The sequence below is a fragment of the Podarcis pityusensis genome (genome assembly GCF_964106645.2).
Source record: "Podarcis pityusensis genome assembly, chromosome: 2".
Classification (NCBI taxonomy): domain Eukaryota; kingdom Metazoa; phylum Chordata; class Lepidosauria; order Squamata; family Lacertidae; genus Podarcis; species Podarcis pityusensis.
The window spans coordinates 126,714,240-126,738,671 of record NC_138029.1 but is presented as its reverse complement, the minus strand read 5'-3'; the positions used below and the strand labels follow the sequence as shown (position 1 = coordinate 126,738,671).

General features: G+C 51.6%; 2 protein-coding genes and 1 long non-coding RNA gene across 3 annotated transcripts in view; 2 read left to right on the top strand and 1 right to left on the bottom strand.

Moving 5' to 3' along the window:
* LOC308470191 overlaps window positions 1-24,432 on the top strand; it is a 127,839-nt gene that overhangs the window by 39,018 nt on the left and 64,389 nt on the right. The gene's annotated exons all lie outside the window — the stretch shown is intronic.
* LOC308470048 (HLA class II histocompatibility antigen, DR alpha chain-like) lies at window positions 3,202-7,830 on the bottom strand. Its single transcript, XM_080993281.1, has 5 exons — window positions 7,625-7,830; window positions 5,834-6,091; window positions 4,771-5,055; window positions 4,335-4,476; window positions 3,202-4,182 (listed from the first exon to the last, which is right to left on the bottom strand). The coding sequence occupies exons 1-5, from the start codon at window positions 7,725-7,727 to the stop codon at window positions 4,179-4,181; spliced, it is 792 nt and encodes a 263-aa protein (XP_080849407.1). The 5' UTR covers window positions 7,728-7,830; the 3' UTR covers window positions 3,202-4,178.
* The window catches only part of LOC308471945 (uncharacterized protein), a 43,266-nt gene continuing 27,042 nt past the window's right edge, over window positions 8,209-24,432 (top strand). Inside the window, exons 1-5 of the mRNA XM_080996263.1 lie at window positions 8,209-8,827; window positions 10,733-11,002; window positions 18,368-18,649; window positions 22,771-22,897; window positions 23,613-23,636. Of these exons, the coding sequence (XP_080852389.1) occupies window positions 8,587-8,827; window positions 10,733-11,002; window positions 18,368-18,649; window positions 22,771-22,897; window positions 23,613-23,636 (944 nt within the window). The 5' untranslated portion in view covers window positions 8,209-8,586. The remainder of the gene's footprint in view (window positions 8,828-10,732; window positions 11,003-18,367; window positions 18,650-22,770; window positions 22,898-23,612; window positions 23,637-24,432) is intronic.

Genomic DNA, 24,432 nt, shown 5'->3' with positions numbered 1-24,432 from the left:
AAGAAGGCGCCTCTTGGTTTCCTTAGGCAGGGAGTTCCAAAGGAGAGAGAGGAGGGGAAAACACTCCCATTGGACCATATTTACATGTATTCATTTATTTTTAAAATTTCTATACTTCAACTGTAGATTTCAGGGCGGTTCACAATGTGATGGCAGAGGAGGAGGCAGGACCTTCAAGCTCACCCTAAGACAGGGAGCAAACGCTACAAAATCTGCAGATGAGAAGGGATTTCCTCAGAGGGAAAAAGACTCAGGTATCACCAACCGCAGGCAGGGTTGGTCTGCGGAAGAGAAGGATTGTAGGGGTTGGACTAGATCAGGGGTCTGCAACCTTTAGGACAAAAAGAGCCGCTTGGACCCGTTTCCGAAGAGAAAAAAACTGGGAGCCGCAAAACTCGTCATTATAAAAATAACTTTTTTGTCACTTTTTTATTATTTCTTTGGTTGACCCCTCAGAATTACTCCTCCTCATAGAAATAAACATTAAATTAACAAGTTACCTTTGTGTGTGTGTGTGTTCTTCACTCCCCTTCAATGCAGTGACCAGCGTACATGCCCCTTACAATGTAGCGGGCGGGCGGGCGGGAAGGTGACGTCGGGACGGTGCATGACTAATGCACGCACCGCCCCCATGCGACGTCACAGCCAGTACAGCACCCGCCACAGTGGGGAGTGTCGGGGCACACAATGCGCCTCCTCCTCTCGCTGGTATCCGCCCCGGAGCTGCGGCAAAGGTGTAAAAGAGCCACATGCGGCTCCGGAGCTGCGGCTTGCAGACTCCTGGACTAGATGACCCCTGAGGTCCCTCCAACTCTACAATTCCATGAGTCTCTGAGGAGGAAAAAGACCTCAGAGCCCCTGCTTGGTCCTTCCAGGAGGAGGCCTCGTCCCAGATACCAGGGATGAAATTTGGGAGAGGCCCTTTGATGATCTTAGGCTCTTGGGACCACGTGCCCTTGGCAGACTCTCCTTCTTCAAATTGTCCAATTTCAAGGCAAATGGGCCCTTTCACATTCACAGGACCTGCGGCTCTTTCTGCTGAGGGGGGCCCTGGCCTCCTGCCCCACAGCCTTGCCCTGGCAGCTCCCCTGGCCCCCCTCCCCACATGATACTTGGCTGAAGGTTCTCCTTTGCTTCTGCCTTGAGACCCAGGAGAATGTTTGCTCTTTTGCTGAAAGAGGATCTGCAAAAAGATCCCATTTCCCCTTCTAAAGAAACCGTGACAACTCCAAGGTATAATATTGCACAGCAGGCTGGGCCTTGTCTGTCCGTCCCTGTGATGTCCCAGCACAAGCCTTGGCCCCAGAAGGGACGCCTCTCCCAAACCCCTCTCTGGGGGGGTCATGTCTCTCCTGGAGCCTCTTGCCAGGGGGAGGAAGAGCTGGACGACTCTTTCGACTTGCATTCATTTTCGGAAGGAGGCATTTCTGCAAGGCACACACAGAATAGGGGCAGAATGGGGAGAGGAGGGGAAACAGCAGATCAAGACCCCCGAAAGCAGTGACTCCTTCCCTGGGGGGATATGTTCTGTGCCCCTGGTCTTCCACTGGTGGGTCGCAGCCTGATCCCATGTGGGCTGAAACAGGAGCCCTGACACCTCACAGATATAAAGATGGAGAAATGCATGTTTGGGTTGAAAGGGGGTCTGGGGTCTGGAAAGGTTGAAGAGACCTGTCTTTGCCCCACGGCCATCATATGAAGGAGGTCTGGCCAGCCTGACTGGGCCACATCCTGGCCTTGGCTGACCTGAAACACCCCCCACCCTCTCCTGTGGGTTGTGCCCCATAGCCTTGAGGACTTGGAGGGGTCTCTGCCCGTTCTCCCCTGTTCCTCCTCCCTCCTGCCTTGGGAAGAGATGACCCACTTTGCTCTCCTGACGCAAGAGGGAGGGGGCTGCTCTCCAAGGAAATCTCCCCCCACCTTGAGCCAAGGAGCCCCTATTCCTCTAGCAGAGGGTGCTATGGGGCTTGCCCAGCCCCATTCCATTCAGCTCAGCCATTCCCAAGGGGGTCCTTCCCTAAAACTGCCATTCCTCTTAAGCCATTGCTGCTGGGCTGAAGGGGGGGCTGTGCTGGGGGGGGGGTGGAAGCTACTTCTCTGTGAGAAGGTTTAGCTGCGCTCCCGGTTGACCTCCGTCTCCTGGATCGTGGCCAGCTTCCCTCTTTCATTTCCCTGAATGCTGAGCTGAGCTCCAGGCCTCCCTGTGGGGGGAAGCGAAACTCCCCCCAGCGCCTTTCTGCAGCGTCTCCTCTGCTGCCAGAAACAAGGGGGCAGAAGGAGGGAGAGGTGGGGGAGGGAGACACGTGCTATGGGCCCAGAAGTCCTGCTTCTGTCTCCAGGGAGCAGGCTGCCTGGATCCTGCCCCTCCTGTCCAGGGACCCCCTTGCCCCCCTCCTCTTGGTCTGTTCCTTCCTCCAAGAGGCCTCCTTCCCAGCCTCAGGGAGGAGCTGCATGGACACCCAAATTACATTGGGGGAGAGAAAGAGCTGAACAACTCCTTGCATTAACTTATCTTAACGAGGCACACAAAAATAGGGGCAAGATGGGAAGCTACCAGAAAAGAGTGAATTCTTCTCTGAGGGTTTTAAGGCATGTTTCAGGCAACACAGTCAACTCATGATGGAGGTCTGGCCAGGCCTGACCTTGCATGTCCTGAAACACACACCTCTCTAGAGTGTTGTTGCCCCTGGAAGAAGGCCTTCATTCATCCATTTGCAGGAGGTCTCTGCACATTTTATACCTCTCCCCCCAATCAATCACTCGTCTCAGGAAGAGCAGGTGCTTTGATCTGGTGAGGCATTTTAGGACAGGGGGATGGGCTGTTCTGATCCTCTCATCTGTTCACCCAGAGGTGGAATCCATGGGTCCTGTGGGATAATGCTTTGGGGCATCACACAACCCACAGCTGGCCTTGAAGACCAGAAGAGTCCTGTTGCATCATGAGGCTGATTAGGGTCCCCTGCCCCAGCATCCTGTTCCCAGCAGGGGACAGACAGGCAGACCAGGGCAGAGGCAGGGAGGCACCAGCGCTGGCTCTCCTGATCTCTTATCATCCCCCAGAATCTGGGCCTAGAGACACGAGGAGTCAGTGTAGCCACTCTGGTTGCAGTGCTACCCATTTCCTCAATGTTTCACCTTTTTGCTTTGAAATAATAAATATATCCAGAGCTTATAGGCAGAGAAAACAGTACTAGAAACAAATCACCAAACTGTAAGATTTATTCATTGCTTTTGGAAATATGGGAGCATGTATGAAAAACAGCAGTTGGGCTGCCCAGAAGCCATTGGGAAAGTTTTGCAGAAGAAGAAGAGATATTTTCCTCTACACAGACAGATACAACCCTGCTTTATGTGGACGAGAAAGGTGTTTGGGGTCTCTTCACAGCTAAACGTCCCCAACAAGATGGATGAATCCTCTTTGGGATTAAGGAAACACCTGAGGGGTGTATTCCTGTAGTGCAATGCACAGAACTGAGTAAGGCTCTCTCCAAAAACTGGAGAGGGAGGTGAATGGTTTTGGGTAAGTGGGGTGGAGATATGAATTAGTATGCCTGACCCTCTGTTGGCAGGGGTCTCCTTGAGCCATGCAGATACAACGCCAGGCAAAGCAGGAAAACCCCACAAAAGATTATCCTGACTCAACCATGGAGTTTGTGGGAGGATCTGCAGCCAAACCACAAGCAGAGGTTGGATGCCGCTCTGTCAGAGATTATTTAGCTGAGATTCCTGTAATGCAGGGGGCTGGACTAGATGACCCTTAGGGTCCCTTCCAACTCTACAATTCTATGATTCAATAAAATGCACGATTACTAGACGGCCAGGAGTAAAGGCACCACGGAGTTTCAGAACCTGCATAGAGGGAGCTGTAAATGTTGAACCATGGCAAGACTTATAATGTGAGTAAACCATATACTTTTCTTTTTTACTTAAACAGTCAGAGCAATTTCTTTCTTAAGAGGGAAACATAAAAGGGAGAAAAGTAATGTAAGTCTGCCTAAGCATCTTTGGCTATCATAATTGTTCTCAAAAGTTAAACCTATTATCCGAAAAGCTTCTAAGGATAAGCTGCACACGGAGGAAGCAACTCCTTCCAGCTGATTCATAGCAGAAGAGACTCTTGGCAAAGGAGCTGAGCTGAGAGGGTTCAAGGAAGAGGCTGTCAGGAAAGGAATCCCCCATTATCTGAAAAGGAAGGAGAAGGGAGCTGGTGAGCTGGGAGTATGGAGGCTGAGCACCTTCTGGGCAGGATGAGGCCCACCCCACCCCTTTGCTGTATATTTTGGCTTCCCTTGCATTTGTCTCTGAGCCCATGAAGGGAAACGGGTTCGACTCACATGAAGCCCCTGCGATCGTTCATCCTCATGGCCTTGAAGAAAAGGATGGTGCCAGCGATGATGCCCAGGATGCCAAAGGCCAAGCCCAGGGCACACAGCACGTTCTCCGTCGTCTCCGGGATGGGAGAGGGCGCCTTGGAAACTGGGATGGAGAGAGAGGGGACAGGGCTAAGGGGGGGGGGACTCTGTTTCTCTGTGTGTGTTCAGCGGAAGAAAGAACCCAGGAGTCCTGACACACCCGCCCCACACTCCTTAATACACACTGTTAAGTTAAACTGAGAGAAACTACCTCAAGAGGAATAAATTATTCAAAACTGCAAGTGTACTTCACCTGTATAAATTACTCTGATCTTCAGAACTTGTTTCTTATAAGCCATGAATCTAAGTTTCTGAGTTCAAGTCCCAGAGAAAAGCCCCAATCCTGCCCGGTGCTTACCCCAGATCTTCTCCATCTTTCCCTCTGGGATGCCCCAGTGCTCCACTTGGCAGACGTAGATGTCTCCCTGCTCAGGGACAAAGGGGAGGTAGGAGAACTTGCGGAAAGTGTTGTCCACGCTGGGGTAGAAGTCTGTCTCCTCCACGCCCTCGGAGACCACCTCGTTGTTCTTCAGCCAGGTGACGTTCAGCACTGGGGGGGAGAACCTGTCCACAAAGCAGATGAGGACGTTGGGGTCCCCCAGTTCCACGGCGTTTTCCGGGTACACAGTGGCCGAAGGAGCAACTGAGGAAGGAGATGGAGAAAGAAATGGGATTAAAACCCATTTTAAGTAGTCTAGAAATGGAAAGCATAACAATTAGCTGTTAGGCTGATCTCCCTCTTTGTGTCTCTAGTTTATCAAAGAAACAGGCTAAAGGCTGAAAAGTAAGTTTAAAACATATATTTGCTCATACTCATTTGCATTCATCCTCAGCACCAACAGCATTAAAACAACACAGAGAAAATATTTGCATTTACACCAAAAAACAACTTCAGGTATGTGCCCGAAATTGGAGCAGGTGGACGCCTGTCTGCTTCCATCATTGGTCAAAGGAAGAGAGAGAAGAAAATACTACTTTCTCCTTCCTCCCCAGGCAGGGGGAAATAACATCACCCAAATTCTTCTCTACCAATTACATTTCTATGGTCTGAGTCCCTCTATCACCAGTACAGCTCTGTGGACTTGACCCCTTTGCATGCTAACTAGTAAGAATATGCATTGTTAGATTTGACTGCAAAATCTCCCACACCATGTGCCCTACATTAGCTGCTGTGGGTATTTTTGCAGTGGGTGTTCAGGTTTGGTAATGCCTCTGAGCTTGTACAGAGTGCAGTGCTGCCCCTCCCATCAGGCTTCCCTTCCCCTTTAGCCTGTCTCAGTCAGCCAAGGACTGGCTCCCTGGAGCAGAGTTCCCTCTGGGGAAGCAGAAAGGGGTCCTGAGGGGTCTTCCGTGTCAGAAGCCAAGAGGCCACCCCCTGCCTGCCCCCCAGCTCTCTCCCCTGCCCCCCTCGCGTGTCCTACCGTTCAGGGCACGGGTGCGGTTGCTTCGCTTCATGAGCACCTCCATGTTGTTCTTCATGACGGCGATGTTGGCCAGGGCGCCCTGCACCTCAAAGCTGGTGAAGCGCTGGAAGTCCGGCAGCCTCCAGACGTTCTGCTTCTTCTCCCAGTCCACGTGCAGGATCTCCTCGTTGTCAAACTCCAGCAGGAACTCCCCGGACTTCTTCTCCGAAGGGAAGCTCTCCTGGAAGAAGTCCAGCTCCACCAGGGTGTCCTCCACTGCAGGGGAGGGAGAGAGGGGGAGGCTTTAGGACCCCACAGCAGGATGAGGGAGAACCTCCCCATTGCTAGGAATGGGGCCACCACCAGGAAGGCTCTCTAAGTAGATGGGGGGGGGCTTCATTTTCTCCCAAACACACACACATTTTAGTTTTAAAATCCCCTCATTTCCAAGCCCCAAAGGGTGGTGCTGGGTGCACTTGAATGTGGGTGACTGGAGTTGGAATAATCATTCAGGAGAACAATCCATGTCTCCATTTGCTTAGATCTCCACTTTGTTCCCAAAGTGAAACCAGTAATAATTACATTTCCTCTTTCAACCGTGGATCATCCATAGTCACCTCTTGACTTACCTCATGCCACGAATTAAAATTTGGGCATGCTTTTAAAAGAGATAAATCTGTTGGACACACAGACAGAGCCATTGGCCATGCGCCTCTTTCCTTTCCTAAAGTGACTTCCTTGTGAAGTTCACTCACTCACTCACTCAGACTAAATCACGTCTTCTCGGGAGTGAAGTCCCTTTACGTCCGGCTGGGTTCCTTGCTATGAAGGGGCAGCCGAAGAGAGCAGGTTTTGCTCCGAGTTTTTTTAGAGTCCGCCAGAGTTTCTGGCCCCTTTTGTGCCAGGAGAGAGACCACTCTGTCTTCGGGGGCAATGGGGTGGGGTGGGGGGCTGCATTCTTTTGGGGGTGACCACGGGGGCTTCCGGACCAGGCATGTCTCTGTGGCAGCCGAGCCCACAGAGAGGAATAAAAATTCTTGTTTTATTTCCCTTTTCCTCCTTGTAACAGGAAAGGCACAGATTCCGATCTTTTAAGGTAGGTGTGGGGGGGGGGATGCTGTTTTCACCCCGTTTTCCCCTTCATTTTTTTAAAACAAAACCTAGACCATCTTATGGCGTCTCCACCTCCATCGTTCTACCCGGACACTGAGGTCCAGCACCGAGGGCCTTCTGGCGGTTCCCTCACTGCGAGAAGCCAAGTTACAGGGAACCAGGCAGAGGGCCTTCTCGGTAGTGGCGCCCTCCCTGTGGAACGCCCTCCCACCAGATGTCAAAGAGAACAACAACTACCAGACTTTTAGAAGACATCTGAAGGCAGCCCTGTTTAGGGAAGCTTTTAATGTTTGATGTATCATAGTATTTTAATATTCTTTTGGAAGCCGCCCAGAGTGGCTGGGGAAACCCAGCCAGATGGGCGGGGTATAAATAATAAATTATTATTATTATTATTATTATTATTTGAGGGAGCAAATCCTCCTAGTCCGTCATCCTCCCATTCCACGCATCTCCCTCCCCTCCCTCGTGTTTTGGGGACGTCCAATTCCCTTCCTCCCCCCATCCCTCCGTCTTCCCGGGCGCAGCTTCTGCCCCTGTCAGGGGGAGGGGGCTTCTCCTCCCTTAGCCCAAGAGACCCCTCCTCCTTTGCCCACAAGCAATGCCCAGGGGCCCGATCTCTCTCCCCCATTCCCCCCAGCCCCCCTCCCGGGACCCCTCCCGAGACATCTCCCCCTCCCTCCTGCGCCCCCTGACCTTTCAGGGCTCCGGCCCCCCTTGGCGGGGCGAGGAGGAGGGTCGCCCAGAGGCAGCAAAGGGCTCTTCCTCCTCCTCCTCCTCTTCCTCTTCTGGGCTCCATCTCTGCCGCTCTTCCTGGGCCGAGGCGGGCGAGGGGCGACTCAAGCCCAAGTGTCCCTTGCCCCTTCCTCCTGGATGCTCGCCCTCCAAGTGGCTGTGGGGCGGGGGCGGCCAGGGGGCGGCTTTGGTGGAGCAGAAAAGCTCGGCCAATGAGAAAGCGCCCTGGCGATGACCAGCCTGTCTCCAGGTAGACCCTCCCCAGGCAGGAGCCTCAGCCGGAGACGGAGCGAAAACAGCAGCAGGAAAAGGGCAGCTGATATTTTTGGGGTGGGGCCTGGATCTCCCCAAGAGGGGAGGGGTCTCTTCAAGGGAAGGGGCTGCGGGGGCTCCTCTCTGTCTCCCCCCTGGGTGTTTCTTCATGGGGCTCCTCAGACACCAGCGCCAGGGATGTTTCTTGCAAAGGGGAGCTGGGGGCTTTTATTGGGGGGAGGGGTCTCCTTACTGGGGGGCTGCCAGGTCTCCCCGGGATGCAGGCCTGGGGGCGAAGAGGGGGAGCCCCCTCCCTCAGCAGACACTTATTCCCCCCCTTGAAACTTCCTTCCTCTTTCCGGATACATGAAGGAACGAAGGTTTAGCGGCTTAAAACGCAGCAGAAGAAAAGCGCATCTCGCTGTTTTGAAGCCTGAGTCTGAAATTTCCCTTTTCGCTGCCAGAATAAACTTTTGGATGGAACTGACAGATTCCTCTTAAGCTTTATATCCCCCCAAAGGTTTTCTGGGGAAGATCTTGATTCACACGCGACGCGGCAACAATGGAGACATCAGAAGCAGCTGCGAAGGCAAAGAGGAACTTGCAGATCGAGCGAGAGCAGAGAGAGCCCTTGCTAATGCTCTTTCCAGGAGTTCCCTGCCTGGCGATCGATGACGCTGCCTGGGCTCGGAGGCGGATTGGACGCTCGCGGGGCGGGGAGGTGGAGTGGGCGGGGCTTGCAGGACTTTCCCCCGGGGCTGAGCGGAGAAAGTCCTATTTGGGAGTCTTCAGGGGGTGAAGGAGAGAGAAGGATGGGGGGCTCCGGCGCTGCGCCTTTGGCCTTTGGGGGGCTCCTGCTGGGGATGCTGGTGGTCTCCGCTTCGGAGGGGCTGGGCGTGGAGGCGCCTCCAGGTGAGCAAAGATTCTGCAATGGGGGAGAAGGAAGAGGAAACTCCGCTTAGCGGGACCCCCATCGGTGGGGCTCCTTTGACGATCACTCGTAGATGGTCTTTCATGATCTTAGCAGTCAGTCCGTAAGTGACTGTGGAACCAATTCTGGATCCCCACGTCCTTCCACAGTGGGGACATTGGTTTCTGGGCGGGAGTTGATCCCTTGAGGGTTTGCCAGGCGTGCCTTCCTCTTAGCACGTTTCTCCCTTGTGTCCTGAGTTCAAGTGTCTTCAAAGTCCATGACGACTTTGGTCAAGGCTGTTCCCCAATTGGAGCGCTCGCAGCAGTGGTGTAGCGTGGGTTGTCAGCACCCGGGGCAAGGCAAGTACTTTGCGCCCCCCAACCCGTGGATTTGCGCCCCCTAACCTTAACCCCCAGATGTTGCGGCCGGTGCGGCCGGCCCCCCCTGCACCCCCCATGCTACGCCACTGGCTCGCAGGCCAGTGTTTCCCAGTTGCTGGTGTTTATACTACATTTTAAAAGATTTTTCTTGGAAGAGTCTTTAAATTTCTTTTGTTGACCCACCAGCATTACGCTTTCCATTTTTAAGTTCAGAATAGAGTAGTTGCTTTGGAAGATGATAATCAGGCATCCGAACAACATGGTTTGCTTCAGCGAAGTTGATGAATCCTTGCTTCCCCACGGGGGATCTTTGCTTCTTCCAGGACACTGGGGGCAAAGCGGCAGGCGGGAAGGGGAAACACTCCCCCCACTGAAAAAGAGCAGCTCAGGCTTCTGGGATTGGGAAGAAGAGAGCATTTAATTATTGCAATTCATTATATCCCGCCTTTCAGGATTAAAATCCTACCCCTGCAGCTTACAAGTAACATTCAATTGAATTTTAATAAACCCACAGTATTCACACATTATATAGTCTTCCTGCAGGACAGATGATGGCAGGCAGCCCTAGGGGACTTTTGGGGGGCGGGGGGGGGCAGCTGAATCTGGCCCTGAGCGCTTCTTCACCTGCCTCTCAAAATCATCCTCATCATTATTAGTCCATTTATCTCCCATCATATCCAAGAGATCTTGTAACCAATTCTTAACTCTATAAATGATTCCACATACCGCATAAATATACATTTTTTAACACAAGGTATGTAGGGTGTAGTCAGGATTTTTGTTGGGGGGGGCAGGACTTTTGTTAGGAGGTGAAACCTCAGTTTGCTATGTATTTTTATTGGTTTTTATTGATGGGGGCAGTTGCCCCTCCCTGTTCCCCTTGGCTACGTCCATGAAGCAGCAGCAAAAGTGGGGCAAATGGCTCCCTGCTCCTAGGACCCTGAACTCCCCCCCTCTCACGGCAGGCCCCCTCTCCCAGTACCCCCCCCTTGGGGTCCTCTGGGAACTGAAATGGGCTCCGGTGTAGACAGGCATCGCTTCCTGCTCTGTGGTAGGGAAAGTGAAAGTAAAACCGTGTCTCCCCCCCTCCTCGGCATCTCGCCATTTTCCTGGTCTCTCCCCCCCCCCCAACATTTCCTCTTCCAGCCGGAGGGCAATAAAAGGGGGGAGGGAGGTTTACATTTTTAAAAAACTGGAGAGAAGCATGAGCGTAGCCATCGGGGCAGGGAGCAGCTGCCCCCCTTAAATAAATTAAACAAAGCTTGGTTCCCGCCTCCCGGCATAAATCCTGGCTATGCCCATGGGGTCCAGGGTCTTCGAGGTTGTGCCTCCTTCTCTACACCGGCCAGCCTCCCCCCCCCATCGGATCACATGACACGAGAGAGATACTGTAATGGGAGATAGAGAGAGACCATCTCTCTACCGCCTGGTGGGGGCAACTCTCCGCTATGGTGGGAGCTGCGCCCTTAAGGCAACTGGAAACCAGAAGTCTCCACCCCCCAATTTCATTCCCCCCCCCCACAGAGCATTTCCTGCACCAGAAGAGGGCCGAGTGCCGCTTCTTCAATGGGACGCAGCGGATCCGCTTCCTACATAGCTACTTCTTCAGCCAGCAGGAGCTCTACTACTTTGACAGCGACCGAGAGAAGTTCGTGGCAGTGGCTGAACTGGGGGAGCCCGAAGCCAAGCGATTTAACCAGGACAAGGACCTCCTGCGGGGCCAGATGGCCTACGTGGATTCCTTCTGCCGGCGCAACTACAGGATCCTCTATCCCTTCTCCCAGTCCCGGGGCAGTGAGTCCAGAATTGGGGGGGGGGCGTCATGGGAAACGGGCCCCGGAAGAACCCAAAATGGGGGGGCATGGGGTGGACATGGTACTTTCTCCCCTCCTGTCCCCGTTCCCCCCCCCCTTTTCAGAGAGATAAAGAGGCCTTTCCTGGTGCCCCACTCCAGAGGCAGAGGCAGTAGGAGTTTCTGTGTCCCTGGAAGCATCATAAACCATTTTGTGTTGTTACGGTAAAATCTAGGGGCGAGGCTGCTCTGCCCACTAACTCGTCGGACTGAGTCCGCGGGTCCCTGCGGAAGAAAGGAGCGCAGCCAGAGACAGGAGCAAGGAGGCGAAGATCCAAGTTTATTGCGCAACAGGTTCAAGGCAAGATTGAACGCCGAGGATGGGGTGACATGAACTTTTAAAACTTTCCACCATTACCCATGAAACAGTGCAGAAGCATCATCAATACATCATGGTTACATCATGAATACATTAAGAAAGGGTTGGGTTACACAGGATTAACATATGGAGGAGGGAGGGGGAATATGCAGAGTTGGAGATATGCGCAGATAAGTACATCCTGAGTCAAATCAGGATGTACAATAGAGTCCAGGTTTGCAAAGTCTGTCACCTGGCACTGCCTGGAGGAAAGGCTTGGCAGGGTGATTTGACAGGATTAGGGTCTTCTTCAGGACTTCCTCAGGACATGACATCTCGCTTGGGGGATTATGGAGGACACCAGAGGAGTCTTGAAGCCGTAGAGAAATTGAGTAGATTGGCACCGAAAGCAAGAAAATCGGTGCTACGGTTGATTTTCTATGAATTTTTATGTATTTAAAGTCCATTTAGGCAGCGGCAGTCGAATTCGGAAATAGCTGGATACATTGTAGCAAGATTTGACAGGATTAGAAGTTTACGAGGTTTTGGTTCCATTGTTCTCACAGCGGGGAGCCGTCAGCAGCTTGTCGAAGGTTAAATGAGGCGTGCATTCGAGAAGTGGTGACAGCCTCTCAGGGTTAGGAGGGTTGAGTACACGTGAGGGACATGGATGGTGATTTCATGTCCCAACATTGTCTCTTGTGCTTTTTCAAGGAGGATCACAGCGGCGGCAATAACCCTCAGGCAACTCACTGCTCCCTTTGCAGTATTATCCAGCTGTAGGCTGTAATACGCTACTGGTCTTTCCTGATCTCGGAAGGGTTGAGTGAGAACCCCTGAGGCTACCCCCATTTGTTCGTGAATAAACAGGTTGATGGGCATGCAGTAGTCTGGGAGGCCCAAGGCGGGGGCAGATCTTAATTCCCTTTTTAGGCGTTCAAAAGAGTTATAAGCCTTTTCTTCCCAAACCAATTCATCAGGATGATCTTGGCTGGTCATGGCAGATAAGGGTTTTGTTATTTCGCTATAACCGGCAATCCAAGCCCGGCAGAAGCTGGCCATTCCGAGGAAGCCGCGCAGTTGTCGCTTTGTCTTGGGGAGGGGAATTTTAGTGACTGCTTCTATTCTATCGGTCGCTAGGCTTCGGGTACCTATCCCAAGGATATGCCCAAGGTACTTCACTACTTGTTTACAGTATTGTAGTTTTTTCGGGGACACCTTGTGTCCCTTATATGCCAGCCCTAAAAGGAGGTGTTTGGTGTCTAATTTGCATGCCTCCTCACTGGTAGAATAAATAAGTATGTCATCAACGTAAAGCAAATAGGTGGAGCCAGCAGGCAGATGTACGTCCTGCAGATCCTGATGTAGTATTGCGGGAAAAATCGCGGGCGATTCCGCATAACCCTGGGGCAGCCTGGTCCAAGTTAGTTGGCTAGGTCCCCAGGTGAATGCGAAAAGGAACTGGCTCGCTGGGTCTAAGGGAATGCTGAAGAATGCGGAACATAAGTCTGCAGCGGTATACCAGGTTGTCTCCACCAGGATTGCGTTTAAAAGAGAGTTTGGGTTGCCCACCACTGGGTGGCGAGGTATTACGAATTGGTTAACCAGTCTTAAATCTTGGACAAAGCGATAACGAACTGGGGCTCCCTCTGCTGAAGGTTTCTTTACAGGGAGTACAGGGGTGTTGCAAGGTGACGCACAGGGAACCAGGATCCCCTTTTCGAGGAAGCCCTCAATCATAGGCGTCAGTCCCTCTATGGCTTCCTTCGGCAAAGGGTATTGTTTGGTGCAGGGGAAAGGAAGGTCGGTCCTATAAGTAATCTTGACTGGGATGGCCGGTTTTAGAAGTCCTACAGAAGTTGACTGTGCCCCATAATGAAGGGGGCAGTTCGTTCTCTAGTTCAGGAGGGAGTTCGGGGAATTGGTGGTCCGATCTAGCGTCTTTTATTATGCCTTGAAATGTTGGGACAGATTCTTCGGGCATATACAAGTATATGCCATCTCCGGAGCATTTTATGGTGGCATTTAATTTGCAGAGCAAATCTCTACCGAGTAAGTTTACAGGACTACTGGTCAAGAGGAAGGTATGTTCTGCCAGTAGGGGTCCGAGAGTGACTTTAGCTGGGTGTGAGAGCGGACAAGTGTGGGGTATCCCATCCAGCCCCATGACCTTTCTGGTCTCCGATCCTGGTTCGAGGTGGCTGTTGGTTAAGGTGAAATAAGTGGCTCCCGTATCTAATAAGCATTGGTAGGGATGGCCATCAATTTCAATTGTACAAATGGGGTCTTCTGGTGACAGTGCCAGGATGGGACAAATGGCTTGGGTTGGGTTGGGATCCCCTTTTAGTTGTCAATATGGCTTTCCATCTCCCATCATGTCGAGAGGAGGAGGTGGTTGATTTGGCGGGTGTAGGGGTGGAGCGGTAGTGTTGATCTGGTGGGGGTTAGGTGGATTTACGGTGGGCATTTGAGTCCTCGGACTTGGTTGCGGTTGGTGGTTCTGGGGGGGTTGAAGTGGAGGCATCTGCGGGCTGTAGGGTGCAGGGGGCGCTTGTGGGGCATAGGTTGTAGATGGTTGATTCCCATATCCCTGGGTTATGTTGGGACGGGATGGGAAAGGGGCATAGCTGGTTTTCTCGTAGGGAGGTTTGAATTCCTGCCCCCCCGTAGGCTCCTGTGTTAAGATATGGACAGAACCTTTTTATGTGCCCCTCCTCTTGGCAATGATAACATCCTCTGGTGGTGGGCCCCCACTGCCTGTAGGGGTTAGGGGGTCCTCCTCCCCGGATCCCCCTTCCTTGACCGATACCTCTACCCCGATTGGGGTTGGGTTCCATGCTCAAAGCTAACACGTGTTCTGTGTCGGGCTTGGGGTCTTTTCGTTTCCTCTCGTCCCGAGAGTTGTATACAGACTTGGCTATCGACAGGATCTCACTTATGCTTTTCCTGTTGTAGCCGATCTGGAGTTTAAGAGCCTTCCTTATGTCTGGGCTTGCTTGATCTTTAAAGAAGCCCTTTACGATAACCTCATGTTGGGTGTTTTCCGGGTCTATCCCTCCCCATGTTTTAATGGCTGAGACTAGCCTGGTGTAGCAATCGGAGGGATGTTCATTCGATCCCTGTAACACAGTTTGGACCTTGGTCCAATTGACAGTGCGCTGACCAGCAGCTTTTATGCTGCCCAATATTGCCTTTTTGAATAGATTCAAACACCAGGTCCTGTCTGTGGTGTTATAGTCCCAAGAGGGATTGTTTCTTAAGACCTGCATTGTAAGCGCTGCTACCCGTGTGGGCCAGCCAGCTTGATAGTCCGGGAGTTCCAGTGCCTCCCCTGCTTTGGCTAGGATGCCTGCCTTTTCAGCCTCGTTAAAGAGGGCGTTTAAGAGGACATGGATGTCTGGCCAGGTAGGGTTATGGGTAGAGAAGATGGCACTGACTTGGCGGTGGCACTTGTCTGGGTCATCTCTCAAAGAAGGCATCTGATTCGACCATGTGACTAGGTCTGCCGTGTAGAAGGGGTGATGTGTATATACCATCCGAGGAGCTCCATTGGGATCTAAAGGTGGAATTGGTAGAGCCCTTAGAGGCATCTGAACCGCTGTCTGGTTAGAGGTTCCCGGGGTTTCTATGGATTCATCTGATTGATTGGAGTCCTCTGGGGTAGCCTTCTTTGCCTTAGCTTGTTGGCGAGTGAGCACTTGACTTGCGCCCCCCGCCCCTGCTCCTCCTTCCCTCGATTCCATGTCACTATCTGCATTGCCGTTTGGGGCAGATGGTATCGGCCCTTGATAGTAGAAGGGAATCAGGGTTCGCTCAATGGAATTGTCTGTGGGGTGTCCCTCGTAGGGGGGGGGCAAAGGCTGCTTTGCGGGATTTAGCACGGGCAGCTGAAAAGAGGGAGAGCTTGAAGTAGTCCTCTGATAGCCTCAAAGGCGGTTAAATATTCTAACGGGGCTTCTCCTCCATCAGGTATTTTCTTAGATGGTTTAGGCGATCTTCATTAAAAGAGCCTCCTGTTGGCCAACGTAGTTCTGGGTTTGCGGAGGCGGTACTGGCGGGCCAGGATTCTCTGCAGAGGTCCTCTAACTTTTGTCTAGACAGTAGCTTATGGCCAGGTATCGACTTCCAATAGGTCAAAACGAATTCAAGAGGGGAGTCAGGGTCTCTCTGGGATTGGGATGGCTTTCTCGAAGCCTTCCTGCCAGAGGGAGCCCGCTCATTTTTGGAAGCCTGGGTACCCATGTTTTAATCCACGCGTGTCTGGGGTAGAGAGGGGAGAAAGAGAGGTGTCGATAAGGATTTTGGGTAACTTGTACAGGGGTCTTTCCTACGGTTTTCCTATTTCTTGTTGCTTGGCAACTCCCTAGTGGTTTTTTGGGCCCTAGCTATCTGGTTACCTCCCCAGACCTTTGGCACTCGTTCTTTCCTTCTCCTAATCTTGGGGGTGCTTTCCCACTCTGCCAAATCCTGCCCAGTTCCTCAGAGGCTATCTCTCCTGGCAACCTCCTACCTATCATCACAGTCTTAGGAAAAGGGACCCTACTGGACGCCCGCACAGCGCGGTGCTAGATCGGGCGATCCCTGGATAGAGTTTTTGAACCGGAAAAACCCCCTTGCTTTCAGAAGCAGGCTCACGCATGATACACGTGTTACGTGGCTCCGACTGGTGCGGCTGGGGTTTGTGATAGAAAGAAAGACCCTTCCGGCCCCCTTGCTGGGCGCTTGGGAAGTTCGGAAAGAGAGCTCCAACCACTTGCTTTCAACGAGATGCCCGTTGCGGTGAGTCGGGTTTTAAGCCGGTCCTCTCCGTTTTACTTTCAGGCTTTCGGTTGGTGCGGCTGGCTATAGAATTTGAGATAAAGCGATAGAGCTCAGAACCCCCCTTTCGGGTTGAGCAGCGCTCCATGGTCTCTCTCAGTAACCGGACCAAGAGAAAGGTAAGAAGGAACGACAGAGAGGAGGGCAGAGAATTCAGTTGCCAGGAGACTACCACCCCCTTCCCACCAGTGCACTGGATTTTCCTTATACTCACACGTCTTCAACTGTGATCCTGGGATCATTGAATAAGCCGGCTGGATATCTCTTTGCTCCCCGGCTGAACTCCTGAGGCCGTTCGATTACCACCCGGAAGATGGCCGGAGGTCCGGAGGGATCTTCCCGGGCAATGTGGCCCAGTGCCGGCTGAAGACTTCAGGGACCCCGGTCAGCAACATGGGAGAACCGCAACACCCCACGTTGGGCGCCAAATATTACGGTAAAATCCGGGTGCGAGGCTGCTGTGCCACCTGGCTCGTCGGACTAAGTCCGCGGGTCCCTGTGGAACAAAAGAGCACAGCCGGAGACAGGAGCAAGATGCAGAAGATCCATGTTTATTGCGCAACAGGTTCAAGGCGAGATTGAACCCCGAGGATGGGGTGACATGAACTTTTAAAACTTCCCTCCATTTCCCATGTTACAGTGCAGAAACATCATCAATACATCATGGTTACATCAAGAAAGGGTTGGGTTACACAGAATTAACATATGGAGGAGGGAGGGGGGAATATGCAGAGTTGGAGATATGCGCAGATAAGTACATCCTGAGTCAAATCAGGATGTACAATAGAGTCCAGGTTTGCAAAGTCTGTCACCTGGCACTGCCTGGAGGAAAGGCTTGGCAGGGTGATTTGACAGGATTAGGGTCTTCCTGAGTGTACGTGACATCTCGCTTGGGGGATTATGGAGGACACCAGAGGAGTCTTGAAGCCGTAGAGAAATTGAGCAGATTGGCACCGAAAGCAAGAAAATTGGTGCTACGGTTGATTTTCTATGAATTTTTATGTATTTAAAGTCCATTTAGGCAGCGGCAGTCGAATTCGGAAATAGCTGGATACATTGTAGCAAGATTTGACAGGATTAGAAGTTTACGAGGTTTTGGTTCCATTGTTCTCACAGTGGGGTGCCGTCAGCAGCTTGTCGAAGGTTAAATGAGGCGTGCAACAGCTTGACCTGAGCTAGCTTTGCAAGCCGAATGCATTGTTCTGATTGGGTAGAATGCTCCAGTACGCAAATAGGCGAGTTCATTCATAAGATACATATTACTACTTCATACGGTCTACCAATGGAAACAATAGGGCGGGAGGGAGGAATAAGGCGCTCCGGCTTATTTCGCCCGGTGTACTCATTGTAACGAACGGGCATAAGAACGGGAAAAGGCACTTTTATTAATGGGGTTTGGGGTTGAGTGTGGTGCTTGTGTAACAGTGCAGGGACTGGGGTTCCTGTGGGGTCATGTGCCCCTTGAGGGCATCGCCTCAAACCCTCTGGTGACTGGCGAAATGGGTGGAGAAGACATGCCCCACCTTCCGTATCAATACACGTACAGTACTTGACACATTTGTTCATATGTATGAAGAGGACTCAGTTTTTGTAGCTGATTGTATGCAGCCATGCTCTCTTTATGAATTCAGATGGTGTAAACATGTATGTTGTCTTTAGATACAAAACATACACACAGACACAGACAACACACAAGCAAGCAATACTCCAAAGGGATTCTGTTCCCAAAGGGGCAGGAGGGGTGTTCCGATCTCTTCACCACTTCAAATTCATCTCTGAGGCTTGAAGGGAAGCAAAAGAAGAAAGAAAGAAAAAGAAGACTTTGCCTTTTCAACTTTGCTTGGAGAGCAACCTTCTCCAGGATTTCTCTTTCGCACTCATTTCCAAAAACAGTCAGCGGGAAAGGAGAAGGAGGGTCGTTTTCCAGGTTTTCCTGCTTCCCCTTGCAGATTAGTATCACTCTGGTGCTCAGCAGATGCTTTTAGACTCTGGAGCCACCAGGGCGGCTGCGGTCAGAGAAAGCCCCCCCCTGCAAGCTGGGAGCCTCAATTGCCCCCTCTAAAGGCTTCACCCTGGCTAGCCCCCCTCCCCTGTTAACTGTGGCCTCTCCTCCCTCCCTTGAAGCCTCCAGGTCCCTCCCTGCCTAAATCTCTGACCTTCCTCCCACATCTCCCTTGCCTCCCTCCCACAGTCCAGCCCAAGGTGAAGATCACCCCCACAGACAACATTGAATCTTCACCACACAACACTCTGCTGATTTGCACTGTGGGCAGCTTCTTCCCTGCGGGGATCGAGATCAAGTGGTTCAGGAACGGGAAGGAGGAGCCCAAAGTGTGGACCACGGACCTCATCTGGAACGGGGACTGGACCTTCCATATTGAGGTGGTGCTGGAGACAAAGCCAGAACGTGGAGACGTCTACACCTGCCAGGTGGAGCACGCCAGCTTTGAAGGCCCCGTCACGGTGAAATGGGGTAGGACACCTTCCCAGCCCTGACCCATCTCCTCTCAGCTCGCAGTCAGAGGTAACTGGCCTCCCCCGGGCAAACCGAGTGAGATACTTGTTGACCTTTCCGTCTGCATCTCCCGGCAGGCAAGGTCGTAAATCGGCGATTCTCCTCATCAGACGTGAGAAGAACACACCCTCTGCTACTCTCCCTCCCTGCATTCCCCCCAGGGAGGGGAAATGAGACAGACAGGAGTCTATTTACATGTCTTTTATTCCTGTCATTCAGCAGTACATAGAAACGTGACTGCACTCTCCAGACTCCAGCAGAAGAGTCACAACCTCTCCCCTGTACTTCCAGCACAGGTCAGATGACACTCTGAGCTAACATCCGGTGCTCAGTACAGAGAATAGACTCCCCCTTTTTCCCAACAGTACAGTTCCACACATCAACATCCTGTTTTGCATTCCAGCCATCTGCAGCTGGCTTTTGCATTGCTGCTTTTATCCAACAATCTCCCCCAAAAGCATCAATAGGCAAAACACGATCCAGAGAAGAAAACAAACAGTTGTTATACGTATAACAGTCCCCTGTTGTTTCAGTTCCACCCTTGGAACTCCCCACCATTGGTTCCACCAGTGTACCTCTCTGGTTGTCTGGCTTCCAAGGAATGAGTGCTTCTGCATTACCTTGGCTAGTTACTCTCTGTTGTGTCTTTGTTTCTGACTTAGACACTGCTTCAACCTGTTTTGAGTTGTTAACAATAGCAACACATGCAACAGCTAAGTTAGCAAACTCTTTTGAGTACCTCTTTGGTGGTGCACCCTTTGTGACTCTCTCAGACCTGCGTACGAGGTGCTGATCCTCTCTGCTTACTGGTTCAACCTCTGGACTTTGTTGAGAACCAGTAGCAATGGCAAACAGTGGTTCATCCTTCACCTGTGAAGGTCTATCCATTGTGTGAGATTTCCTCTCAATGACTGTTACAACTGAACTCTCTGAGCTATCACTGTCATCATCAGTACCACTGTAATCTGTGTAATCAGAAAAATCATCATCATCTGAATTGTCACCTGTGGGAAATGTGTGTACTATAACCCGCTCTTGTTCAGGAGCACTCTCTAGAAACTTTGTGAGAATCACCTGACCAGATTCAGACAAAATTACTCTGTAGAGACCCTTTTCATATCCCACAAAAATGCCTCTGGCATTCTTTACTCCACCTGGAGCTTCTGTTCTCACATGAGACCCGAAAACCTTAAAATAGGCAACAGAAGGTTTTCTATGGAACAGCTTCTCAAAAGGAGAACTTCCCAACTCTGTTGAGACTTTTCTCAACCACACGTGAAGACAGGACATTAGCGACTCGGCCCAATATTCATGTGGCAAATGTGAACTCAGCAATTGCGCATTCATCCCCTTTTGCAATTCTTTGTTCACCCTCACACAGACCCCCCTGTTCCACGCTTTGGCCGAAACAGGAACTTTGTGGTCTATCCCTTTCTCATCCAGGAACTTCTGAAACTTCTGTAAAAGAAAAACTTGTTTCTCATCTGTGAAGAGACAATCAATGTTAGCATCATGCATATTTTTAACCTTGTCACAAAACTCCTGAAACCTTTCTAAGGTTTCTTGTGGTTTCTCCATCACAAAAACCCAAGAATAATTAGTAAAACAATCCACACACACAAGGTAATATCGTGCACCGCCTCTGGATGGTTCTAGAGGACCAATCACATCAGCATACACCCGCTGAAATGCTCTGTCGACCTTCTTGGTCACCTTCCTGGTGCTCACACCTGCAAGAGAGATTACGTTAGAATCAGAAGAATTACATTTCATGTAATCACTTTGATCAAAAGTCAACAAATACAGTCCATCTTTCTCTCTGGCAGTAAGATACAGTTCTCCATCTTTGTAGATCTTGCAGCTCTTAGCATCATAGGACAGTCTCAGTCCTTTCTTTGTGATCTGCGACACACTCAGCAGATTGAATCTCAGTTCTGGAACCAGGTAAACATTGTTTATAGTCAAGTTCAGACTCTCAAGATACACAGTCCCAATCCCGGTCGCTTCCAGCTCCTGACCGTTGGCCTGTTTCACAGCGAAGCTTTGCCTCTTAAACGTTGTAAACAGGTCTCTGTGTGGGCACATATGAACCGTGGCTCCAGTGTCGATTACAAACGAGTTTCCCACCTCTGGTGTGGTTCCTTTCGCCATCAAAGCCTTTGCAGGTTTCACCTGGCACTTGGTACGGCTTTTGCCTGACGCCTCAGGATTCGTAGAGCTGCTCTTTGCTCCTCTTGGCTGGCGTGGCTTCTTACAGTTCCTCTGTAGGTGCCCAGTCTGTCCACAATTGTAACATCGGACAGCGCTCAAAGCTACAGCACGCTCCTCAGTAGCTTCAGCAGTGGGGGAATTCGAACTCTGTTCTTCCTTCCCCCTGTCTTTCACTTCCAGTGCAGCGAGTCGGTCGTGTTCATTCAGAACGACGGCACACACTCTCTCCGAAGTCAGGTCTGCCGCAGGTAGGGAACCAAGCTGACTGGCAACAGTTTTGTAAGTCTTATTAAGGCTGTTTATCATCATGAAGCAAAACACTTCCTCCTGTAGACGGAAATTGCGTTCCACCATCTGTTGGCGCAGAAACTTCATCTCTGTCAGGTGCGCTTGGACATCTCCATCAGGCGCTAGTCTCAGATTGGTCAATTTCTCAAAATACAGCAATGCTGAAGAACCAGCATCTCTCTGATGTGTTCTACGTAGCGTATCCCAAACCTCTTTCGCATGTTCTAAATGCTGAATATGCACCAATTGGGAATCTGAGACACACAGAATTATAGCAGTCCTGGCCCTCACGTTCTGTGATTCCCAACCTCGGGTTGGTGCTGCAGGGATGGGGTTTTCAATTACCTCAAAGAGCCTCTGATTCTGCAGCAGGGCCTTCATCTTTACAGACCATGATGAATAATTGTCGTTAGTCAGAGGGGGTGGATAAGGCAGGCCTCCCCCCTTCTTGGCATCCATTTTGAATCCAAGCCTTCAGCTCACACTCTCAAGTAAGCTCTAAAATCCAACAGTTGTTTTTTTCCTTCTCTGGCAGGCAAACTGCAAGCTGTTTACGCTCTTGGCACCTGGCAGCTAAACGCTGGCTGCTATGGAAAGTCCCCTCCAAGAGCTCGTAAGTTTGTAGCCAAAACATTCCGTGGTTTTGTTTTGCTTTTCCCAGGCTCAGCCTCATAGTCCAGCCCCTTTGCCAGTAACTCTCCACGAAAGCTTATCAACCACAAAAATTTCTGGAATGCAGGCTGAGCTGCCAAGCTGCAGGCCTCTCCTCAGAGCTGTTGTTTTTCCCAAACGCAGCTCCCGTGAACCAGAGAATAAATCCATCTGCGTTCACACTTTTAGCCTGAAATGCAGCATACCTTGAGCTCCGTTGCTTGGAAAAACACTTTCCTCTCGGTGTCCAGCCGTCTGTTCAGCTTCTGGCTGCTCTCAGACGTTATTTTCTCCCTTGGAGCAGAGGAGGACAATTCACCAGCCTCTCATGCAGATGTTCGATGGATCGAAACCATCCTCTGCTACCATATGTCAGTATCTCAGCTCGCAGTCAGAGGTAACTGGCCTCCCCCTGGCAAACCGAGTGAGATACTTGTTGACCTTTCCGTCTGCGTCTCCCGGCAGGCAAGGTCGTAAATCGGCGATTCTCCTCGTCAGACGTGAGAAGAACACACCCTCTGCTACTCTCCCTCCCTGCATTCCCCCCAGGGAGGGGAAATGAGACAGACAGGAGTCTATTTACATGTCTTTTATTCCTGTCATTCAGCAGTACATAGAAACGTGACTGCACTCTCCAGACTCCAGCAGAAGAGTCACAACTCCGCCCCTGTACTTCCAGCACAGGTCAGATGACACTCTGAGCTAGCATCCGGTGCTCAGTACAGAGAATAGACTCCCCCTTTTTCCCAACAGTACAGTTCCACACATCAACATCCTGTTTTGCATTCCAGCCATCTGCAGCTGGCTTTTGCATTGCTGCTTTTATCCAACATCTCCTGCCCAAGGAAGTGGGGGGCATTCCTGGGGGGCTAGGTGGGTTGCTCCCCCCTCGGGGGGCTGATCCCAGGCCTGCCTTTCCTCACTCAGGGCTTTTTCTTTCTTCAGAGCCACAGTCGGACTCTGCCAGGAGCAAGATGTGGACGGGGATTGTGGGGATTGTGCTGGGGCTGGTCTTTGGGGCCACTGGACTCGCCCTTTACCTGAAGAACAAGAAAGGTGAGGGTGGGGTGTCAGGGGGAGAGGGAGGGTTGGGTGTGGGGCTGGATTGGGCTCCAGGCTCCCCTCCTCTTCTTAGGCAGAGGCTCTGGAGAGGGTTCTGTTCCTTCTCCACTCCTAGGAGGTCCCTCTTGGTGTCTCAAATGGAGCCTCAGCTCTTATGGAGATGGTCTGAGGTTTAAATCTGTAGATTAAGACCTAAACCTCCTGTTCAAGATATGAGGGAGAAATTCAAAAGCATCTCTGGCTCTGAAGCTTTTGAGCAGAGTAAGGACACAGATGTTTTGCAGTTTCCTGGTCCCAGCAGTAAGTCAAAGGCTCTCTCTCCCTGCAGAGCGAAGGGCCTTTGAGACACTGACAGTCAGGAGGCGGAATTCATCTTCTTGGGTCTGAAATAAATCCCCGAATCAGCAACTGGGCAATGCAGAGCCCCAAAGGAGGCAGCTGAAGGAATATGGGAGGGTTTGTAGGATGGGGTCATTGGGTAATGGGAAAGAGGTTAGTTGGTAAGATGTTCCCCAGGGTCATTTCTGTATTGGGAAGGAAATATTTATTTTCTACAAAGGCTCTTCTTTCACCCCTCATACTCCATAGGAAGAATGAGAAAGAAGAAGTTCCTAGCTGTGCCTGGAGTGTGTCATCTTGATGGGGGGGGGGCATTTCAGGGGGTATCTGGTGCTGACTGAATCTTCCTATCCTTTTCTCTCTCTCCCAGGGCAAGCTGTTCCTCAGCCTGCAGGTAACTTTCCTCTCTGCTCTTCCATCCTCCTCCTCCTCCCCCCCCACCCCTTCTCCTGGCTGCTTGCTGTGCCCCCGCCATGGCTTCCTTTTAGAACAGAGGGGAGGGGCTTCCTATGGATAAATCCAGCCCCTGATGCACACACTCCAATATCAAGTCCTGGAAGGGGGTCTCCAGGGGAATGTCCCACCTGGGAGACAGTCAAGCAAAGTTCCTTAGCAGAGGCCAAGTGAGGAGACGGCCAGGGCTGATGTTTGGCCCTTGGGGGACAAAGCTCTTCTGCCCATTGCAGGGCAGCTATTCCGGGGGGGGGGGTCCTCTTTCACCCCAAAGGCTGCATCCCCTCCTTCCAGGGACCACAATTTCCGTATTGATGCGTGGACTAGTTTCTGCCCCTCTCTGTTCTTGGTCCAGGCAAGCAAGGGGCATCCTCAGAGTTCAAGGATTATCCCAGGGAGGTGGAATCACTCAAGGAGGGTTCAAAGCAGGGACAGGAGGAGTGTCTGGATAGAGCCATGAGGGCCAGAAAGAGAGGCCTAGGGGCCACATTTGGTCCAGGGCATGTGGTTCCCCATTTCTGATCTTGACAGATCTCCTTGGTCTCTTCTGAACCTCCTCTTCTCCACTGCCAAAGCCAGCCAAGTCTCCCTCCCTCTGCCTCCTTCCCTCCTCAGAGCACCCCCTGCCAGGCCCATAACTGGAGGCGATGGGAATTGTAGTTCACAATATCTGATGGCCGCTCTATGGAGTGTCCCCCCAGTCTTGCCAGGGATTCTTCTACCCCTTTCTCCCCGTT

Coding starts and splice junctions, on each gene's coding strand:
- LOC308470048 (XM_080993281.1), bottom strand. CDS start 7,727: ATGGAGCCCAGAAGAGGAAGAGGAGGAGGAGGAGGAAGAGCCCTTTGC. Junction 6,092..7,624: donor GGGGGCCGGAGCCCTGAAAG/GTCAGGGGGCGC, acceptor CCTCCCCTGCAG/TGGAGGACACCCTGGTGGAG. Junction 5,056..5,833: donor CCGCACCCGTGCCCTGAACG/GTAGGACACGCG, acceptor CTCCTTCCTCAG/TTGCTCCTTCGGCCACTGTG.